Here is a 15,417-nt window from a genome sequence, read left to right as displayed (position 1 = left end):
TGGGGCTGAGGCTGTGGCCAGAAGGAGCTCAGAGACGCCTTGACCTTTCGCACTATCACAATGGGAACTGGCTAGAACTGGGCCCATGTCCAGGTTACACTACTTACCACCTTGAGATCTTGGGTAGGAAACCTGACCTATTTGAGCCTCAGGTTTCTCATCTGCCCACTGGTGCACTGTCAGAAGGATTAAACGCAACTGCACGAGCCAAGCATACAGTCAGTGCTCAATAAATGGGGGTGGATGTTAGGGAATCCTATAGCAGGGCCAAGGCAACTGGCGATGCTTAGAGTCTTGGTGCTCCTGTCTGTGAGTTGAAACAATTCCTTATGGCCCTCTTCCAGGAAGTCTTCGGATAAATCCCTGTCTGCCACCACCTACCCTCCAACTATAGCCATGAACATCCCAAGGGTGGAATCATAGAGCTGAAGGCCACATGCTCACTGACTTTCCCTGAAGATGTTCTGTCTGGTCTCCAAGGAGGGAAAGGTAGATCCTATTCAAACACTTTAGTCTCAATGGGCTTCGGTAAACACAAAGGAAACAGATTTCTTACAGGCGCTTTTAGAACTGGGCTTTGAGGATTGATTAGCAGTTTTGTGGGCAGAGTAGCCTGTGATAGAGTCTTAGATAATTTAGGCAGGACCAGACTTGGGTTACAGTCTGCCTTCTATCCCTTGGGTCCCACGTCTATTACTAAGAAGACACCTTCCCACTACTTCTTGAATTCAGAACACAGGAGCTACTAAGTATAGGCCTTTCCTATTTCTCCATCTTTCTACCTTCCCACCATCTCACCCAGGAGAGAGAAGGCTTTCTTTCCCCCATGCCAGCTGTACTATAGCTCCCACTATTCCCGTCTGCAGTCTCTTTCCTGTTTTTTCTCCCCTGACACTCATGTCACAATTTTTAAAAATGCCTCAATCTATAGTTAATGCGCATTTTCCCATGTTCCTGGATTTGGATGTTTTCTTGACTGTACTTGCCAAACATTTGTCTGTATTGGTGTTTTTAAAGAAAAGTTTTGTCAGTGCAAGAACCACCTCAATAATGCCCAATTAGAGCTACTTGGCAATGGCACCCCACTCCAGTACTCTTGCCTGGGAAATCCCATGGACGGAGGAGCCTGGTGGGCTGCAGTCCATGAGGTCGCGAAGAGTCGGACACGACTGAGCAACTTCACTTTCACTTTTCACTTTCATGCATTGGAGAAGGAAATGGCAACCCACTCCAGTGTTCTTGCCTGGAGAATCCCAGGGACAGAGGAGCCTGGTAGGAGGCCGTCTATGGGGTCGCACAGAGTCGGACACGACTGAAGCGACTTAGCAGCAGCAGCAGAGTTACTTGAATTTAAAACTTGGTTCACATATATTAAAGGTTGACTTGTTTTCACAATCTGTTTTCTTATCAACATGTTCAAGGCTATAAAATTTCCTCCATGCATCCCTTTGGCTGCATCCCATGGGTTTTGTTACATTTTGTACTATTTGAGTTGTTCAGTTTCAAAAATATGTCACTTCTATGATGATTCCTTAACTCATGCCTTATTTAAAAACATGTTCAAAATTTCTCATTGAAGGCCTTTTCAGGGGAGGCTAAGTATTGCAGAATCTACTGCTGCGGTCAAGATCAGGTTATTTAATAACATCTGCGGTCAAGATCAGGTTATTTAATAACATTTGTTTCTTGAAGATTTATGAAGATCTCCACGGCTGGATTTTTTAAAAAATAAGTGCTGATTTTCATAAATGTTTCATGTGTGTTTGAGAATTTTAAGGATGAGGAATTTAGGGTTTGGTAAATCTATTTGACTAAGTGTATTCACAGTGGTGATCACATCGTCGAGCTACATACTTACTGATATTGGATCTGATGGCTTCTAAAAGTAGTGACCCCACTCTCCTCGGCTGGGCCCCTGCCCTCACACCCTCTTCTCATCCCTGGAGCATCTCTGGGGGCGGGGATGCTTTCACCAGGGGGGATCTTTCACCCACTTCTGGGTCTCAAACCAGATGCACAACGGGTGCAGACAGACTGGCTCCCCCTCCACCGGCCGGGAGTCTGACTCTGGCTTAGAGTTAGGGTCTTGCTCATGAGGTGGCCTAGAGCATGGTGAAGTACAGTGCTCCCAACCCAACTGTTCCCTCCATGGACTCAGCTCTACTGCTGACCCTTCTGAGGGTTGTGGATGAGACGGACTAGGGTATGAATCCCAGCTCCACTTCAAACCGCTGTGTGACTATTCGTTGGTGCCTGCCCCTCTCTGAACCTCAGTTTCCTCATCTACAAATTGGGTCGATTCTCACCTCAGCAGGCTGGCCCATGGTAGATACTCAGAGATGGTCACGATTATCAACATGAGTAACTATTATCAATGGGGCAGCCCCTGCAGGGAGCTTGGATTCTGTGTTCAAGTTCTCCAGGCTCCCAGCTTCCCCAAGGAGACTGGACGGACAGGGGCTGGGGTGACAAAGACTCCACCAGCGGCCGGGGTCAGACGATCTTCCTTTAATACAAAGTCGATATATCTACATACACAGAGGTGGGAAAACCACCCAGCTGCTTCCGTTTGAATAAACAGTGTTGAAAGCAACAGCAGCTCTGCTCTTATACAAAGAGAAAAACTCACTTGCTCAGGGGCGGGCGGGGTGGGGGGGGCAGAACCCCATCCTTCTGCCCCAGGACGGCCCCATGGTCCCGGGGGGGTGGGGAGGGGCCCCTGATTGGGGCAGCTTATGGCCTCTCTCTCCCCCCGGAGAAGTGGGAACCTCCCACTGTGTTCAGTCCTTCTCCTCAAGGTGGGAGACGGCGAGGGGCACTCGGGCTGCTGGGGGTGGGGGTCGCTGCGACCTCCTCCGTGGTAGTGCCCACCCTGTGGGCTCGACAACCGACGCTGGTGGGCCCGAGTCCCCCCACTGCCCCACCCTCACCCTCCTTGATATGTCTTGAGAATTTAATTAAAAAAGAAAAAGCAAAAAATTAAAAAAAAAATCAGGAGGCAAAGGCCCTATTCTTGAGCGAGGCACACCTTCGGAGTAGGTAAACGGGAAAAAAAAAGCAAGACAAGGGGCAGCCTGAGCCCGCGCAGGCCCATGAACATGACCGGCACGCAAGAATGTCTGTTACGGTGAAAAAAAACAGACTGTCTGTGAACAGGATAGGAATAAGCCAAGTTTTTCTTTTTAAATCCGTTGACTGTCAAGTCTTTTTTGTCCCCCCAATTTGTTTCTTCCTTAAAAAAAAAAAGAAAAAAAATACACTATTGAAAAAAAAAAAAAAATGTCACTGGATACAGTTACACTGAGTTTTGAAAGAAAGCTGACTCCTGTTCCTATCCCACTCCTGCCCCCCCAGCCCGGTGACCCCCAGGCTGCGGGGCAGGAAGGCTGCCTGGTGGGGAGGACAGGGGCCGAGCTCCCAGCCCCCGCCCTCCTCTGGTTCTTGGGAACAGCTCCTGGATTGCTCACCGCCCCCCTCCCCCCCACCCCAGAACCTCTCCTCGTGGAATCTCGTTTTCGAAGGGAATGAGGAATGTGCCAAGTATTGAAGGCGGCGGCCCGGCCCAGGGAGGGGGCTGGGGCCGTGCAGGGGGGCTTGAGGGGCTGCGTCGTCATCCCCAGAGACCCCTCGGCTGTGGAAACGCGGTTGCCGCCTCCTGCCCTGGCCGCCGGAGGGGGTCCAGGCCTCGGGGGGGCCACCCGGCATGGGAGGCGCAGGGGCCGGTGGAGTCGGGCCAGGCCAACCTGGCTTAGGTTGCATAGTGGTCGAAGCTGCCGAGGTACTCCAGCGCCGCCTGGTAGCAGAACTGATATTCATCCTGTGTGGGGAGGGGGCGCGGGGGGTGAGGGGGCACGGGGGTGCAGGCAGGGCCCCCGTCAGCGCCCCTGCAACCCCAGGGCTCCCATCACACTGCAGAGCAGCCACGCCCCTTGGTCCTGTGCCTGTGCTGGGCTCTCCCGTCCTCAGCTGGCCTGCAGGGTGCTCTTTGTCTCTTTGGATGCAGCCGCTTGGCCATCCCTGCCTCTTGTGACACTCCCCTGGGGGCTGGGAGGCTGCCACTCCAGCTCTGACTGCCCGGAGATGGGGAGCTCATGGATGCATTTAACCTAGCTTCTGGATCTGGTGGTTTCTAAAAGCAGTGACCCCACTCTTTCCTAGGCTGGGCCCCCGCCCTCACACCCTCTTCTCATCCCTGGAGCATCTCTGTGAGAACAAGGGGGGATCTTTCACCCACTTCTGGGTCTCAAGCCAGATGCGGAACGGACCCAGGAATGGGTGCAGACACAGACTGGCTCCCCCTCCACCCGCCAGGGGTCTGACTCTGGCTTGGAGTAGGGTCTGCTCATGAGGTGGCCGAGAGCACGGGGAAGTACAGTGCTCCCAACCCAATTGTTCCCTCCATGGACTCAGCTCTACTGCTGACCCTTCTGAGGGCTGTGGATGAGACGGACTGGGGTACGAATCCCAGCTCCTCTCAAACCACCATGTGACTTGGAGACACTGTGTGGTCAAAGCAAAGGTGCCCACTGTCAACGTGATGGCAGGACTCTGGGCCTGGCTTCAGGATCCGTGACCCCTGCCAGGGTCCTGGCCGAGCTGGACCTCACTGAGACCCTGGGGCCGGGAGAGAGGACCCTTCTCTGTTCATTCCGAGCAACGCTCCTCAGCTCTGGCCTTCGGCTTACTCTTGGGTCAGCCCAAAGCAGGAGGGGCCGAGACCTTTTACCCTCGACAGCCCTGGGAGGGGGAGGTGGCTGTGCCCACTGCACAGACAGCACAGAGGCTGGCGCCGGCACCGGCGTGAGGCCGGGCTGCCCTGCCCTCACCTCCATTTGCACCATGGCTGGCCTCTGGGTCCTCAGCATCTTCACTGTCTGGAAGATGTCCACCACACCCTCGTACCGCATCCGCTCCAGCACGATGCTGAGCGTGATGAAGACTCCCGTCCTGCCCACGCCGGCGCTGTCGAGGGCAAGTGCGCAGGTGAGTTCAGGGGTGGCGTGTCGGGGAGCCTGGCTCAGCTGCCCAATTCTGCCTGCTCTGAAGCCCCCTGCCCCAGGGATGGAAAGAGCCCCAGCGGGAGTGCCCGAGGCTGTGCTCATAAAGACTCAACTTCCCGCCACAGGCAGCTCACCTGCAGTGGACAGAGATGGGGCCATCCTGGCCGAACTGTTCCTTGGTCTTGTGCACTTGGCCGATGAAGTCAATGAAGCCCTCCCCCGACTTTGGCACGCCCTGCTCCGGCCAGTCCGTGAACTGGAACTGCCGGACAGTCCGGGACTGGCCGTCCTGGAATGGAGAGAGAGAGAGCCGGGTCCTGTTATCAAGGTCAGTGGCAGTCACCCTTGCCAACCACAAGCTGCACCAATACCACTCTCTACCCTTCCTCACCCTCCACCATCCACCCTCCTTGTCCCACGCCATCTTTCGTTGAGATGCTCCGATTTCGTCTTTACCACCCAAGGCTGCCAAGTCCATCCTCCTCACCATTTGACTTTATCATCCAGCAACACCATCTCATAGCAGTCGTTCACCCCCACCCCCCGACTGCTGCTCTCTGCACAGCTCCAAACCCATCCACCACAGCCAAAGCGACACCAGCAGCACTGCTGTCTGTTAGCCTCCATTCTGCACCGTCCCATGGTACACCCAACATCTGCCCTTCTTGACCCATTCTCCATCTCCCCAGCAACCTCCCCTCTCATTGTCTTAGAGTAAAGGAGCACTGTCCCCATACTGTCACCTCCCAACAGCACCAGCTTCCATCTTCCACCACGGACATCATCTTCAGCCACTCACCAGCCCTATAATCTATCCCTCACCACTCAAGGGCGCCATCTTCCACCAGCCACCGTTGGAAATTCGTTGTCTTCTACCTGTGTACCCAATACCTTTGCCTCCTAACTTTCATCATCCACTTATGGTAGTTCATAATCCTTGAACATCTGGTGATGCCACCCCCGTTAACCTTCTCCATCTCCACCGCTCACCCATCCATCTCTCCAATCCTCATCCCCAACATTCAACCATCCGTCTCAATAATCCTCGTTCCCACCACTCGCCCATCCATCTCTCTAATCCTTACTGCACCACTCAACCTCTTGGATCCTTATCCCCACCACTCAACTATCCATTTCTCCAATCCTCAGCCCCAACAATCCCCTTCCATTTCTCCTACCCTCACCACTAAACCACTCCTCTCTCCCGTCCTTCTCACTCAACCCTCCATTTCTCCAATCCTCATCCCCAAAACTCCACCTTCCATCTATCCAATACTCATCTCCACTACTCAACCATCTATCTGCCCATCCATCATTCAAATCTTCACCCCCACCACTCATCCATCCATCTCTCCATCCTCATCCCCAGCAGTAAATCACTCATCTCCAGTCCTCCACCCCCCACTCAACCATCCGCCTGTCTAATCCTTACTCCCACCCCTCAGCTGTCCATCTCTGCAACCCTCACCCCCACCACTCAAGCACCCGTCTCGCCAACACTCGCCTTCCGCTACCAAGCCGTGCCCTGCACCATCATGGCTCTCTTCCGCCTTTCACTCATCATGACCCAACGGCACCACTTTCCACAACCCATCCTTAGCAGTCCATCGTTCTCCCCCCTCTAAGGACTGTTAGACATTCCACTGTGTCAGGACCACCGACCTCCGCCACCCTCCCTCACTCATGACTGAGCTCTTCCCACTCACAGTCTCTGCATTAGAGGCCGCAGTCCAGCGATGCAATGTGATTCTGAGGGCCTCCATCCTCCACCATCTAACACTTTCTCCAATCCCACCTTCCTCTCTCTTGGACCATCAACAGTACTGCCTATCACTGAATGTTCATCGTTCTTTTTACTCTTCAAATCATTTCCTCTTCATTTTATTCTATCTGCCACTGGCCAAACACCTGCCCTTCCCAATCTCACCCTTCTCCATCCACTCCTCACCCTTCACCAAGCCATGGCTCCGTGCTCTATTGTCATCCTCCCTCCCCTTCTATCCGGACATTCTAGTCTCCAATCCCACCTTCCTCTCATCTAAGACCATCCTGTTTACCACCCTCCTCTATCACCCAGCACCGACACTGTTCACTGAGCCTCCAATCCCCCGCTCAGCCAACCTAGTGGTGCCGTCCTGAACTACCCACGCACCATGACCAACAATGCTTTGTCCATCAGGGTTCAGTATCCACTGGTAACATCTGGACCGACATGACCATGCCCCATCATTCTACCCGTGGATTCTCCAATTCCGGCACTAACTTCTATCCTGTGTCACCTGACAGTCTTCATCAGACCCCATCTATAATAATACCTGCCCTCTCCCATCACCCAGCACCACCCGCCTCCACTGGGCCTTCTCCAGCCAACACGATCTACTCTCTCCATTCTCCCCTCCATACAACGGTTCCAATTCCCAGCGTCTGCCCCCACCCCGCAGCGTCCACAACTCTTTCCCATCTACAGTGGCCACTGCTTGACACCATCAACCCATCACCTTCCCCCAGCCTGCCTTCAGCCCTCTAATGCTGCCTCCATGTTGCTGCTTCCCAGCTAATGCCCCACTTACTCCCTTTCACATGACCGCCTTGGACTGTGTCCCCCAGTGAGCCGTGTGACGCGTGCTCTGAGGGGGACACCCTGGGGTCAGGGTCCTCTCTTCCACCTACTCGGTGGTGGGAGTGACTGTCCAGCTGCCCACTCACTCCTCTTCCACCCAAGCCCTGGGCCTTTGCTTCCACTCCCCAACCAGGAAAGCCCTCTTCAGACCTGCAGGGGAACGGTGAGCTGCCTGGAGGGTCTGTCCCCGTACTTACCCGGGCGTCTGTGACCTTGAACTCCCGCAGGATGTACTGAGGCATGTTGTATTCCGCCATAGGATCCACCACGAAGTACTGGTAGCGGGCGGAGCGCTCGGCCGGCCAGTACTGGTGACACTTTTCCTGTTGGGGAGGTGGGTGCTGTGGTCAGCCCTGCCCCCACCCCACCCCCGCGGCCCCTGGCCCTTCCCTGCCCTGCCCTGCCCTGCACGGTCCCCAGCGCACCCGGCCCATCTCCCTCAGCTTGGTCAGCATCACCACAATGGTCGAGTTGTTCTCCCAGAGCATGCGCCAGAAGTCCTCCGTGGTTTCCGCCAGCGGGCCCTGCGTGGCAATGTAGGCCTTCTGCTGCCTGTGAGTGGGGAGGTGAGATGGCAGCGGTGAGTCTAGGGCCCCAGGGAGACCCAGGCCCAAGCATCATCTCCCTCCCTATCCGGTTCAACCCCCCAAAGAATCCTGCTCTGCACCTGGAGAAACCACCAGCCTTGGAATCACTCCAGCTTCGCAAGGAAGCTGTGGGACTGTCTGCAGGCATCTCTGCTCTCATTCTCTGCCCCCTCCAGGGGCATTAAGTTAATATCCATTGTCTGCTCAGGCCAGGCTCCCCTCCATGGCTACATATAGCTGCCCAGTCCCAGAACACCCTCCTTTGCTTGGGCCTTCTCAACCTTGGCACTACTGACGTTCGGGACTGGATGACTGCGATGGGCCCGTTTTGTATCCAGTGGGGTGTCCAGCAGCATCCCTGGCCTCTGCCCACTAGAAAGTGTTAGTTGCTCAATCATGTCTCTTTGTGACCCCATGCACTGTAGCCCACCAGGCTCCTCTGTTCATGGGGATTCCCCAGACAGGAATACTGGAGTGGATTGCCACCTCCTCCTCCAGGGTATCTTCCTGATCCAAGGATTGAACCCGAGTCTTCTGCCTTGTAGGCAGATTCGTTACCATCCTAGCCACCAGGGCAGCCCTAGGTGCCAGTAGTAACCCTCCTCTCTCAACTTCTATTTTAGCCATCAGAAACATCCCCAGATACTATCTAGCTTCCCCTGGGGGGGCAGAACTCCCCAGATCGATGCTTTTCTCTGAGAAAGATGGACAGATGTAATCATGTTCCAGCCAGTAGCCATCGGTTAAATGCATATCTAAAGAGTCTCTCCACCTCAGCTGTGACTGCATGGGGCTGGCAGGGTCTGTCGAGCTCTCTCCCATGCAGGACTGGAGCCCCGGTAGTGGCCAGGGCCAGGTTTACCTGTAGCCATCAATGAAGCTGGCGTTAATGTAGTCGGAGCCCTCCACGCCCCGGATGGGCTGTAGGCAGACCCGGGTGCTCTCGTAGGGCATGATGTTAACCAGGCGGTTCTTGAACTTGTTACAAGGCAGATTGGCACTGATGAAGCGGGATGTGTGGGCTTTGGAGTTGGCCAGCCGCTGTGGAGACGAGGGGACATCAGGACAGCCTCCATCTGGGGACCCAATTTCCCTGGGTGGAGGCAGGCTGTGTGTTTTCAGCCAGAGGGCTAGCAGGGCCATGGCAGGCAGGGGAACACCAGCCCTTCTACCCTCTGGTCCCCTTGATTGGGGTGGGGAGGGAAAGGACGCTGGTCTCCTGCTCAGCCCCCTCTCGCCAACCCAAGCACAGCATCCTCTACTCGTTCCTCCCCACCCACCTTGAACTCGAGTTCCATGCCAGTGACGTGCTCGCCTGGCTCCACCTGCGTCAGCTTCTGGATGTAGGCGTAGAGGCTGCGGGCAGGCACCTCCGTATTGCCGCAGCCCACAGCCTCCAGCAGGGCCTCGTGGATGAAGCTGTACTGGTCCTCCGTCTGCACCATGTAGTTGCGCTGGGACCGCATGAGCGTCACGTGGCCATACACGTCCACCGTCTTCTCTGGCTTGATCCGCTCCAGCATGGCGTCGATGACGATAAAGCAGCCTGTGCGGCCCACACCCGCACTGTGGAGATGGAGGGGGCTGTCACGGGGCACCCGAGGGCCAGGGGAGAGTGGGGGACAGGGCGCAGAAGGGAGCCGGGAGTGAAGGGGCGGCCCACACCCGCACTGTGGAGATGGAGGGGGCCGTCAGGGGGCACCCGAGGGCCAGGGGAGAGTGGGGGACAGGGCGCAGAAGGGAGCCGGGAGTGAAGGGGCGGGGGTTGGGTACCTGCAGTGGACCACGATGGGGCCTGCGTCCGGCGGGTTGCAAGTCTTGACCCTCCGCAGGAAAGCCAGGAACGGCGTCGGGTACTCTGGCACCCCATGGTCCGGCCATGCCGTAAACTGGAACTGCCGGACCTCCCGTTTCTCACTGGAGCCATTCTGGGGGTGCCGGGGACACTGTTGGTCAATGCAGCCCACCATCCACGTGCCAGGGGCCCAAGTTCATGGCTCCAGACCACCACGTCCCTGAGCGCCTGATCTGGGTGCCCAGCTCCTCCAGGGTGTGGGGGTGTCTCCACCTCAGTGTCCCCAGCACCTTTGTGCACTGCTCCCCATTTCTCCCTAAACCTGCTCCCCCATCTCAGCTGATGGTGGCGCCATCCTTCCACGGGCTCTGGCCAAAATGTAGGAGTTGCTCTTGACTCCCTTCCCCTGCCTGTCCACATGAAGCATCAGTCAGCACAGCTTTCAGAGTCTATCCCAAGCCCGCCCACTTCTCACTCTCCCCCTCCACGGTGATCACCTTAGTCCCGCTCACCGGCATCCATCCAGACCAGACCTGGTACCCCTGGGTGTCCCCACAACCTATTCCCCCCACAGCCGCCAGAGGGTGCTGGTGAGCACCCGAGTTAGGTCCCACCGCTCCTCTGCCCACAGCCCTCCCTGGGCTAAAAGCCAGAGTTGCCCCTGCCCCTGCAACCCACAAGGTTCTGCACCTCCTCCCATCCCCTCCCTGCCCTCACCTCCTTCCTCTCCCTGCTCCAGCCACACAGGACTCCTCACTATTCCCAAAACAGCCTGGGCCTTCGCATGTGCTGTGCCCTCTTCCGGGAATGCTGCCCCCAGATCTCTGCAAAACTCCTTTCCTCACCAACTCCAGGTCCTCCACTACGTATTCTATTCTTCCCTGTTTTACTTTTCTCTTAGGAGTAAGATTCCTGGTTGTTTTCATATCTGCTGTCCACTAGACTGTAAGCCCCACAAGAGAGATACTTGACACACAGTGTCTGCTTAATGTGTGAATCAACTGAAAACCCTTGCTCACTCTTGTCTTTCTACTCAGGTTTCTGGCACCTGCGCCAGGCACAGGCTCTATGTAAGGGCACGTGGCTGGCTGCCAGGGAAACAGTGCTGCCAGAGCACCTCTCTCTCCCTACATGACAATAAAAAGTGTCCCCAGTCTTCCAAGGCACTAGAAATAAAAATCTACAAATGGCACCCTAATGAAACTTACAAGCCTTTGCATAGCAAAGGAAACCATAAACACAACGAAAAGACAGCCTACAGCATGGGAGAAAATATTTGCCAACCACGCAACCGAGGGGCTTAATCTCCAAAATAGATAAAGAACTCATACAGCTCAACAAAAAAACAAACCTAATTGAATAATGGTCAGAAGCTGTAGACCTTTCTCCAAAGAAATACATCGAAAACTCTACCAATTCCAAAGGATGGAGAGGATGCAGAGAAAAGGGAACCCTCCAACACTATTGTATTAGGAATATTAATTGGTGCAGCCACCGTGGAGAACAGTAGAGGTTCTTCAAAACACTAAAAATAGAACTACGTATGATCCAACAATCCCACTCCTCACCATATACCTGGAAACAAACCTCCAATAAGATACAGGCACCCCTATGTCTATAGCAGCACTGTTTACAACAGCCAGGACACGGAGACAATCTAAATGTCTGCTGCCAGATGATAAAGACGTGGCACTTAAGTGCAACGTACCACTCAGCCACAGAAAAGAACGATCCAGTGCCATTTGAAGCAATGCGGATAGGCCTAGAGATTATCATAGTGAATGGAAAAGGTCAGAGAGTCATGCGATAAATACCACGATGTCACACGATAAAAAGTCAAAGTATCATAGGATAACACTTATATGACATCACACATAACACTTATGACAATATATGCAGAATCTAAAATACGGCGCAAATGAACTTATCTACGAAACAAACAGACTCGTGGATATAGAAACCAGACTCATTGCCAAGGGGGAGGGGGTCGAGGCAGGGCTGGAGTGGGAGACAGGGGTGAGCAGCTGGAAGCTATTATATATACAGAATGGATAAACATCAGGGTCCTACTGTACAGCACAGAGGACTACATTCGATATCCTGTGATAAACTACAATGGAAAAAAATATTAAAAAAATTATGTATACATATAACTGACTCACTTCACTGTACAGCAGAAGTTAACACTGTAAATCAGCTATACGTCAATAAAAATAAAAATATTCAAAGTGCCCCCAGACATTTCCAAATGTCCCCTGAATGGCAAAATGCTGCAACAGAGAATCACTGAGTAAGACACACGGAATCATGTGCTGGACAGCAGCCCTCAGTTAAATACACAGATAAAAATTCCCTCTACCTCAGCCCCAACTGCCCGCTCTGTCCTCCATCTAAGACTGGAGGCCCCTCGACTGCATGGCCAAGACCCTGCCATAAAGCCAGGCTGGGTGACGGAAAGGGTCAAGACTGATCTCGGGGTGGGGGCTGGTGACTGCCTGGGGGCGGAGAGGTTCACTGCTAAGCTAGATTCTGCTGGTTTGTCCTGCTGTGGCTGCAGACCAGAGCCGTGCCCCTGAGTCTCAGTGTCCCCATTCGTAAAGTGACCACTTGAGAATGCGCCCAGCCTGGGTCAATGTGGTTTCTCTTCTGTCCAATGGGGAGTTCCCAGGGCAGAAGCTCATCTTCCTTCTCTGCCCACCATCGCCCCCTCCCACAGCCCCCCAGTCCCAGTCCGGGCCCTACCTTGTGTAGGGAGAACGTCCTCACGCAGAACGTGGCCAGCTCGATGGTGTCCAGGAGCGTGACCTGGATGAAGCCGTAGGTCTCCGTGCCCCTGTTGGGCCAGTACTGGTCGCATTTGATCTGCACCAGGTGAGAGAACACAGGTGAGTGTGGGCCGGGGCCAGTGCAGGGCTTGGGGGCCACAGGGCCCAGGCCTCACCCGTGATTTCTCCTCTAGCCGCGTCATCATAACAATGGTGGCCGAGCGCTGCTCCCACACCATGCGCCAGAAGTCCCCGAAGGTCTCTGGCAGTGGCCCCTGCGTGGCGATGTATGCGTTCTGCCGCCGGTAGCCGTCCACGTAGTTGGCATTGATATAATCGCTGCCCACGATGCCTAGGTTGGCGGTAGCAGAGAAAACTAGAGATCAGTGGGGTGCTCTGTCCTTCTAGGCTGGCGCCACCTGGGCCACCGCTGAAAGGAAGCCCTCTGAGACTGCCCCAGTCTATCCCCAAGGGAATCGTGGCACGTATACTCCATGCTTTCTCTGCCTCAACGTTACTGCTGCTTGACGACAGACTGTTCTATGTCGGGAGCTGTCCTTTGCATCGCAAGGTACTAAGCAGCATCCCTGGCCTCCACCCTCAAGATGCCAACACCACCCCACCCCAAGCTGTGACAACAAAAATGTCCCCAGACATTGCTAAATGTCCTGTGTGGCGAAGCTGCCCTGATAAGAGCTACAGATGTAAAGGATGGATGGAAATCTGCAGTGGACAGCAGCCACCAGTTAAATACAGATCCCAAACTTCTCAATGGCTTCTGGGTAGGGTTGGACCAGGCCTCAGTTTCCCTACCTATCTCCTAGCTGGTCCACTCTGGCCTGGCCCCCCTGGCCAAGAGGAGACATGGGGTCTACGTGTTCTCCACGGAATGAGGACAGGCCAAGGTTGTTGGGGAGGAACCTGGGACCCCGCACGCTACCTTCGATGGGCTGAAGGATTACGCGGGAATGGTCATAGGCGATGACGTTGGCATAGCGGTTCTTGGGCTTGTTCACTTCCAGGTTGGAGTGCTCCCACGTGAACTGCTGGCCTGGATCGATGGACTATGGGAAGCGGGAGGCAGGAGATGTCAGGCTGGGCATCTGTGGGCCCCCAGGAGGGTGGGAGGTAGGGGGGCTGGCTCACCTCATACTCCTGGGAGAGCTTGAGGCTGTCGTTGGCCTTGAGTCGTTCCGTGTGTTCCGCCATGTCCCCAATGGGGATGGGCGGGTGGCTGAGCATGCCTGCGGGGAGAGCAGACCCGCCCATGTGGCCAGTCACTCGCGGGGGCCAGGCCAGGGAGGGGAGGGGGCAGGGGGTGCTCTACGGAGTGAGTCTGCGATGGACGAGCTGCGGGTTAGAGGGGGTGGCGGGGAAGAGGAAGGTTTGGGGTGGGCCCCGTGGGGGCGAGGAACCCAGGCCTGGAGGAGGAGCACTAGGTGGAGTCTCCCCCACCCTCCCCAGGCCCCCCGACAACCAGCTGGGGGAGGCAGGTGCTGGGGGAGGGTTGCCCCGCAGGACTTCAAGCTCCTAGTGCCTCGTGGCAAGAAGCAGGCAAGTGACACAGACATGAAGAAGCAGATGTGGCTGGCTGAACCTTCTGGAATATCGTCCCCCTGGTGAGGGCGGCAGGCCCACACCCGTCTGCTCCCTTGGGGATCGGAGGGACCACCTCTGCCGGGTGGAGCTGAGGGGCCAGGGAGGGGAGGCGTGGGGTATGTGTGTGTAGGATGATGGGGTGGGCATGGGTGCTTCTTCCCCATCTTTAGGCCTGCCGGACTCTTCTCTCTTGGGGGCCCAGCGGCCATGCACGCGCGCACACACACACACTCAGCAGCTACCGGGAGGGAGACTGACAGCTGTGCGCCAGCGCCCAAGCACCGGTGATAAATCTATAGGGATCTGCCAAGTTGACTGCTGAAGAGCTGCTGCCCCAGGGCCCACATCTAAGAGGTCTGAGGCTCGTGTCTATTTGACTGCTGGGTCCCTCTGCCTCTCGCGTGTACTTTGACACATCCCTGTGCCCTACATCCCTGCTCCCAGCCCCGTTCTCTCTCCTCCTGCTTCTCCCTCTCTCTCTCTCTCACACACACACACACACGCACTCACAACCTGCCATCTTAGGGCCCAGGGGACCAGACCCCTGCCCCCTTCGAGAAGCCAGCGCAGGACAGGTGGGCGGAGAGAGAGGAAGCTGGATGGAGAAACCAAGGATGAAAACAAACAGGAGCGAAAGGAAGCCAAGAACAGAGAGACACCGGAACTAACTTTCAAAGTGAAACCCCGGCTCCCTGAGGGGGCTGCTGAGGCCTGAATCTGCAGAAACAGCAAACAATAAATAAATGAAAACACGCGGGGGAGGCGGCCCACCTCCCCCCACCCCTCGCCGGGTGCGCGCACAGCGGTCGGCGGACAGATAGATGCAAAGGCAGAGCAACTTCAACAAGTGAGGGACACACAGCCGCCAGGGCCCCAACCAGAGAACCCGCGGCAGCGGCTGGGCACCGCTTCAACTGGACACTGGCGAGTCCTGATTTTCAGCTACGACTGGAAATATCTCAAAGCTTTAGGTTCTTCTGTCAGCCTGTCGTCCCTGCACCCCGCCACCCCCAACCAACCTGGCCTTGGGTCCCTTGTTGGGGGTCAGCAG

At 55.5% G+C, this 15,417-nt stretch overlaps 1 protein-coding gene across 1 annotated transcript in view; it reads right to left on the bottom strand.

Moving 5' to 3' along the window:
• Positions 1-2,605: 2,605 nt before the first annotated feature.
• The window catches only part of PTPRS (protein tyrosine phosphatase receptor type S), a 73,041-nt gene continuing 60,229 nt past the window's right edge, over positions 2,606-15,417 (bottom strand). Inside the window, exons 26-38 of the mRNA XM_052643727.1 lie at positions 15,036-15,083; positions 13,914-14,011; positions 13,708-13,831; positions 12,944-13,119; positions 12,745-12,864; positions 9,981-10,135; positions 9,488-9,773; positions 9,070-9,248; positions 8,046-8,172; positions 7,818-7,943; positions 5,135-5,289; positions 4,827-4,962; positions 2,606-3,817 (exon numbers count right to left, since the gene is read on the bottom strand). Coding sequence (XP_052499687.1) covers positions 3,749-3,817; positions 4,827-4,962; positions 5,135-5,289; positions 7,818-7,943; positions 8,046-8,172; positions 9,070-9,248; positions 9,488-9,773; positions 9,981-10,135; positions 12,745-12,864; positions 12,944-13,119; positions 13,708-13,831; positions 13,914-14,011; positions 15,036-15,083 — 1,799 coding nt within the window. The 3' untranslated portion in view covers positions 2,606-3,748. The remainder of the gene's footprint in view (positions 3,818-4,826; positions 4,963-5,134; positions 5,290-7,817; positions 7,944-8,045; positions 8,173-9,069; positions 9,249-9,487; positions 9,774-9,980; positions 10,136-12,744; positions 12,865-12,943; positions 13,120-13,707; positions 13,832-13,913; positions 14,012-15,035; positions 15,084-15,417) is intronic.

This window comes from Budorcas taxicolor, chromosome 7, assembly GCF_023091745.1.
Source record: "Budorcas taxicolor isolate Tak-1 chromosome 7, Takin1.1, whole genome shotgun sequence".
Lineage (NCBI taxonomy): Eukaryota > Metazoa > Chordata > Mammalia > Artiodactyla > Bovidae > Budorcas > Budorcas taxicolor.
Note: the sequence above shows the minus strand (reverse complement) of the source record. Positions and strands in the feature narration are given on the sequence as shown.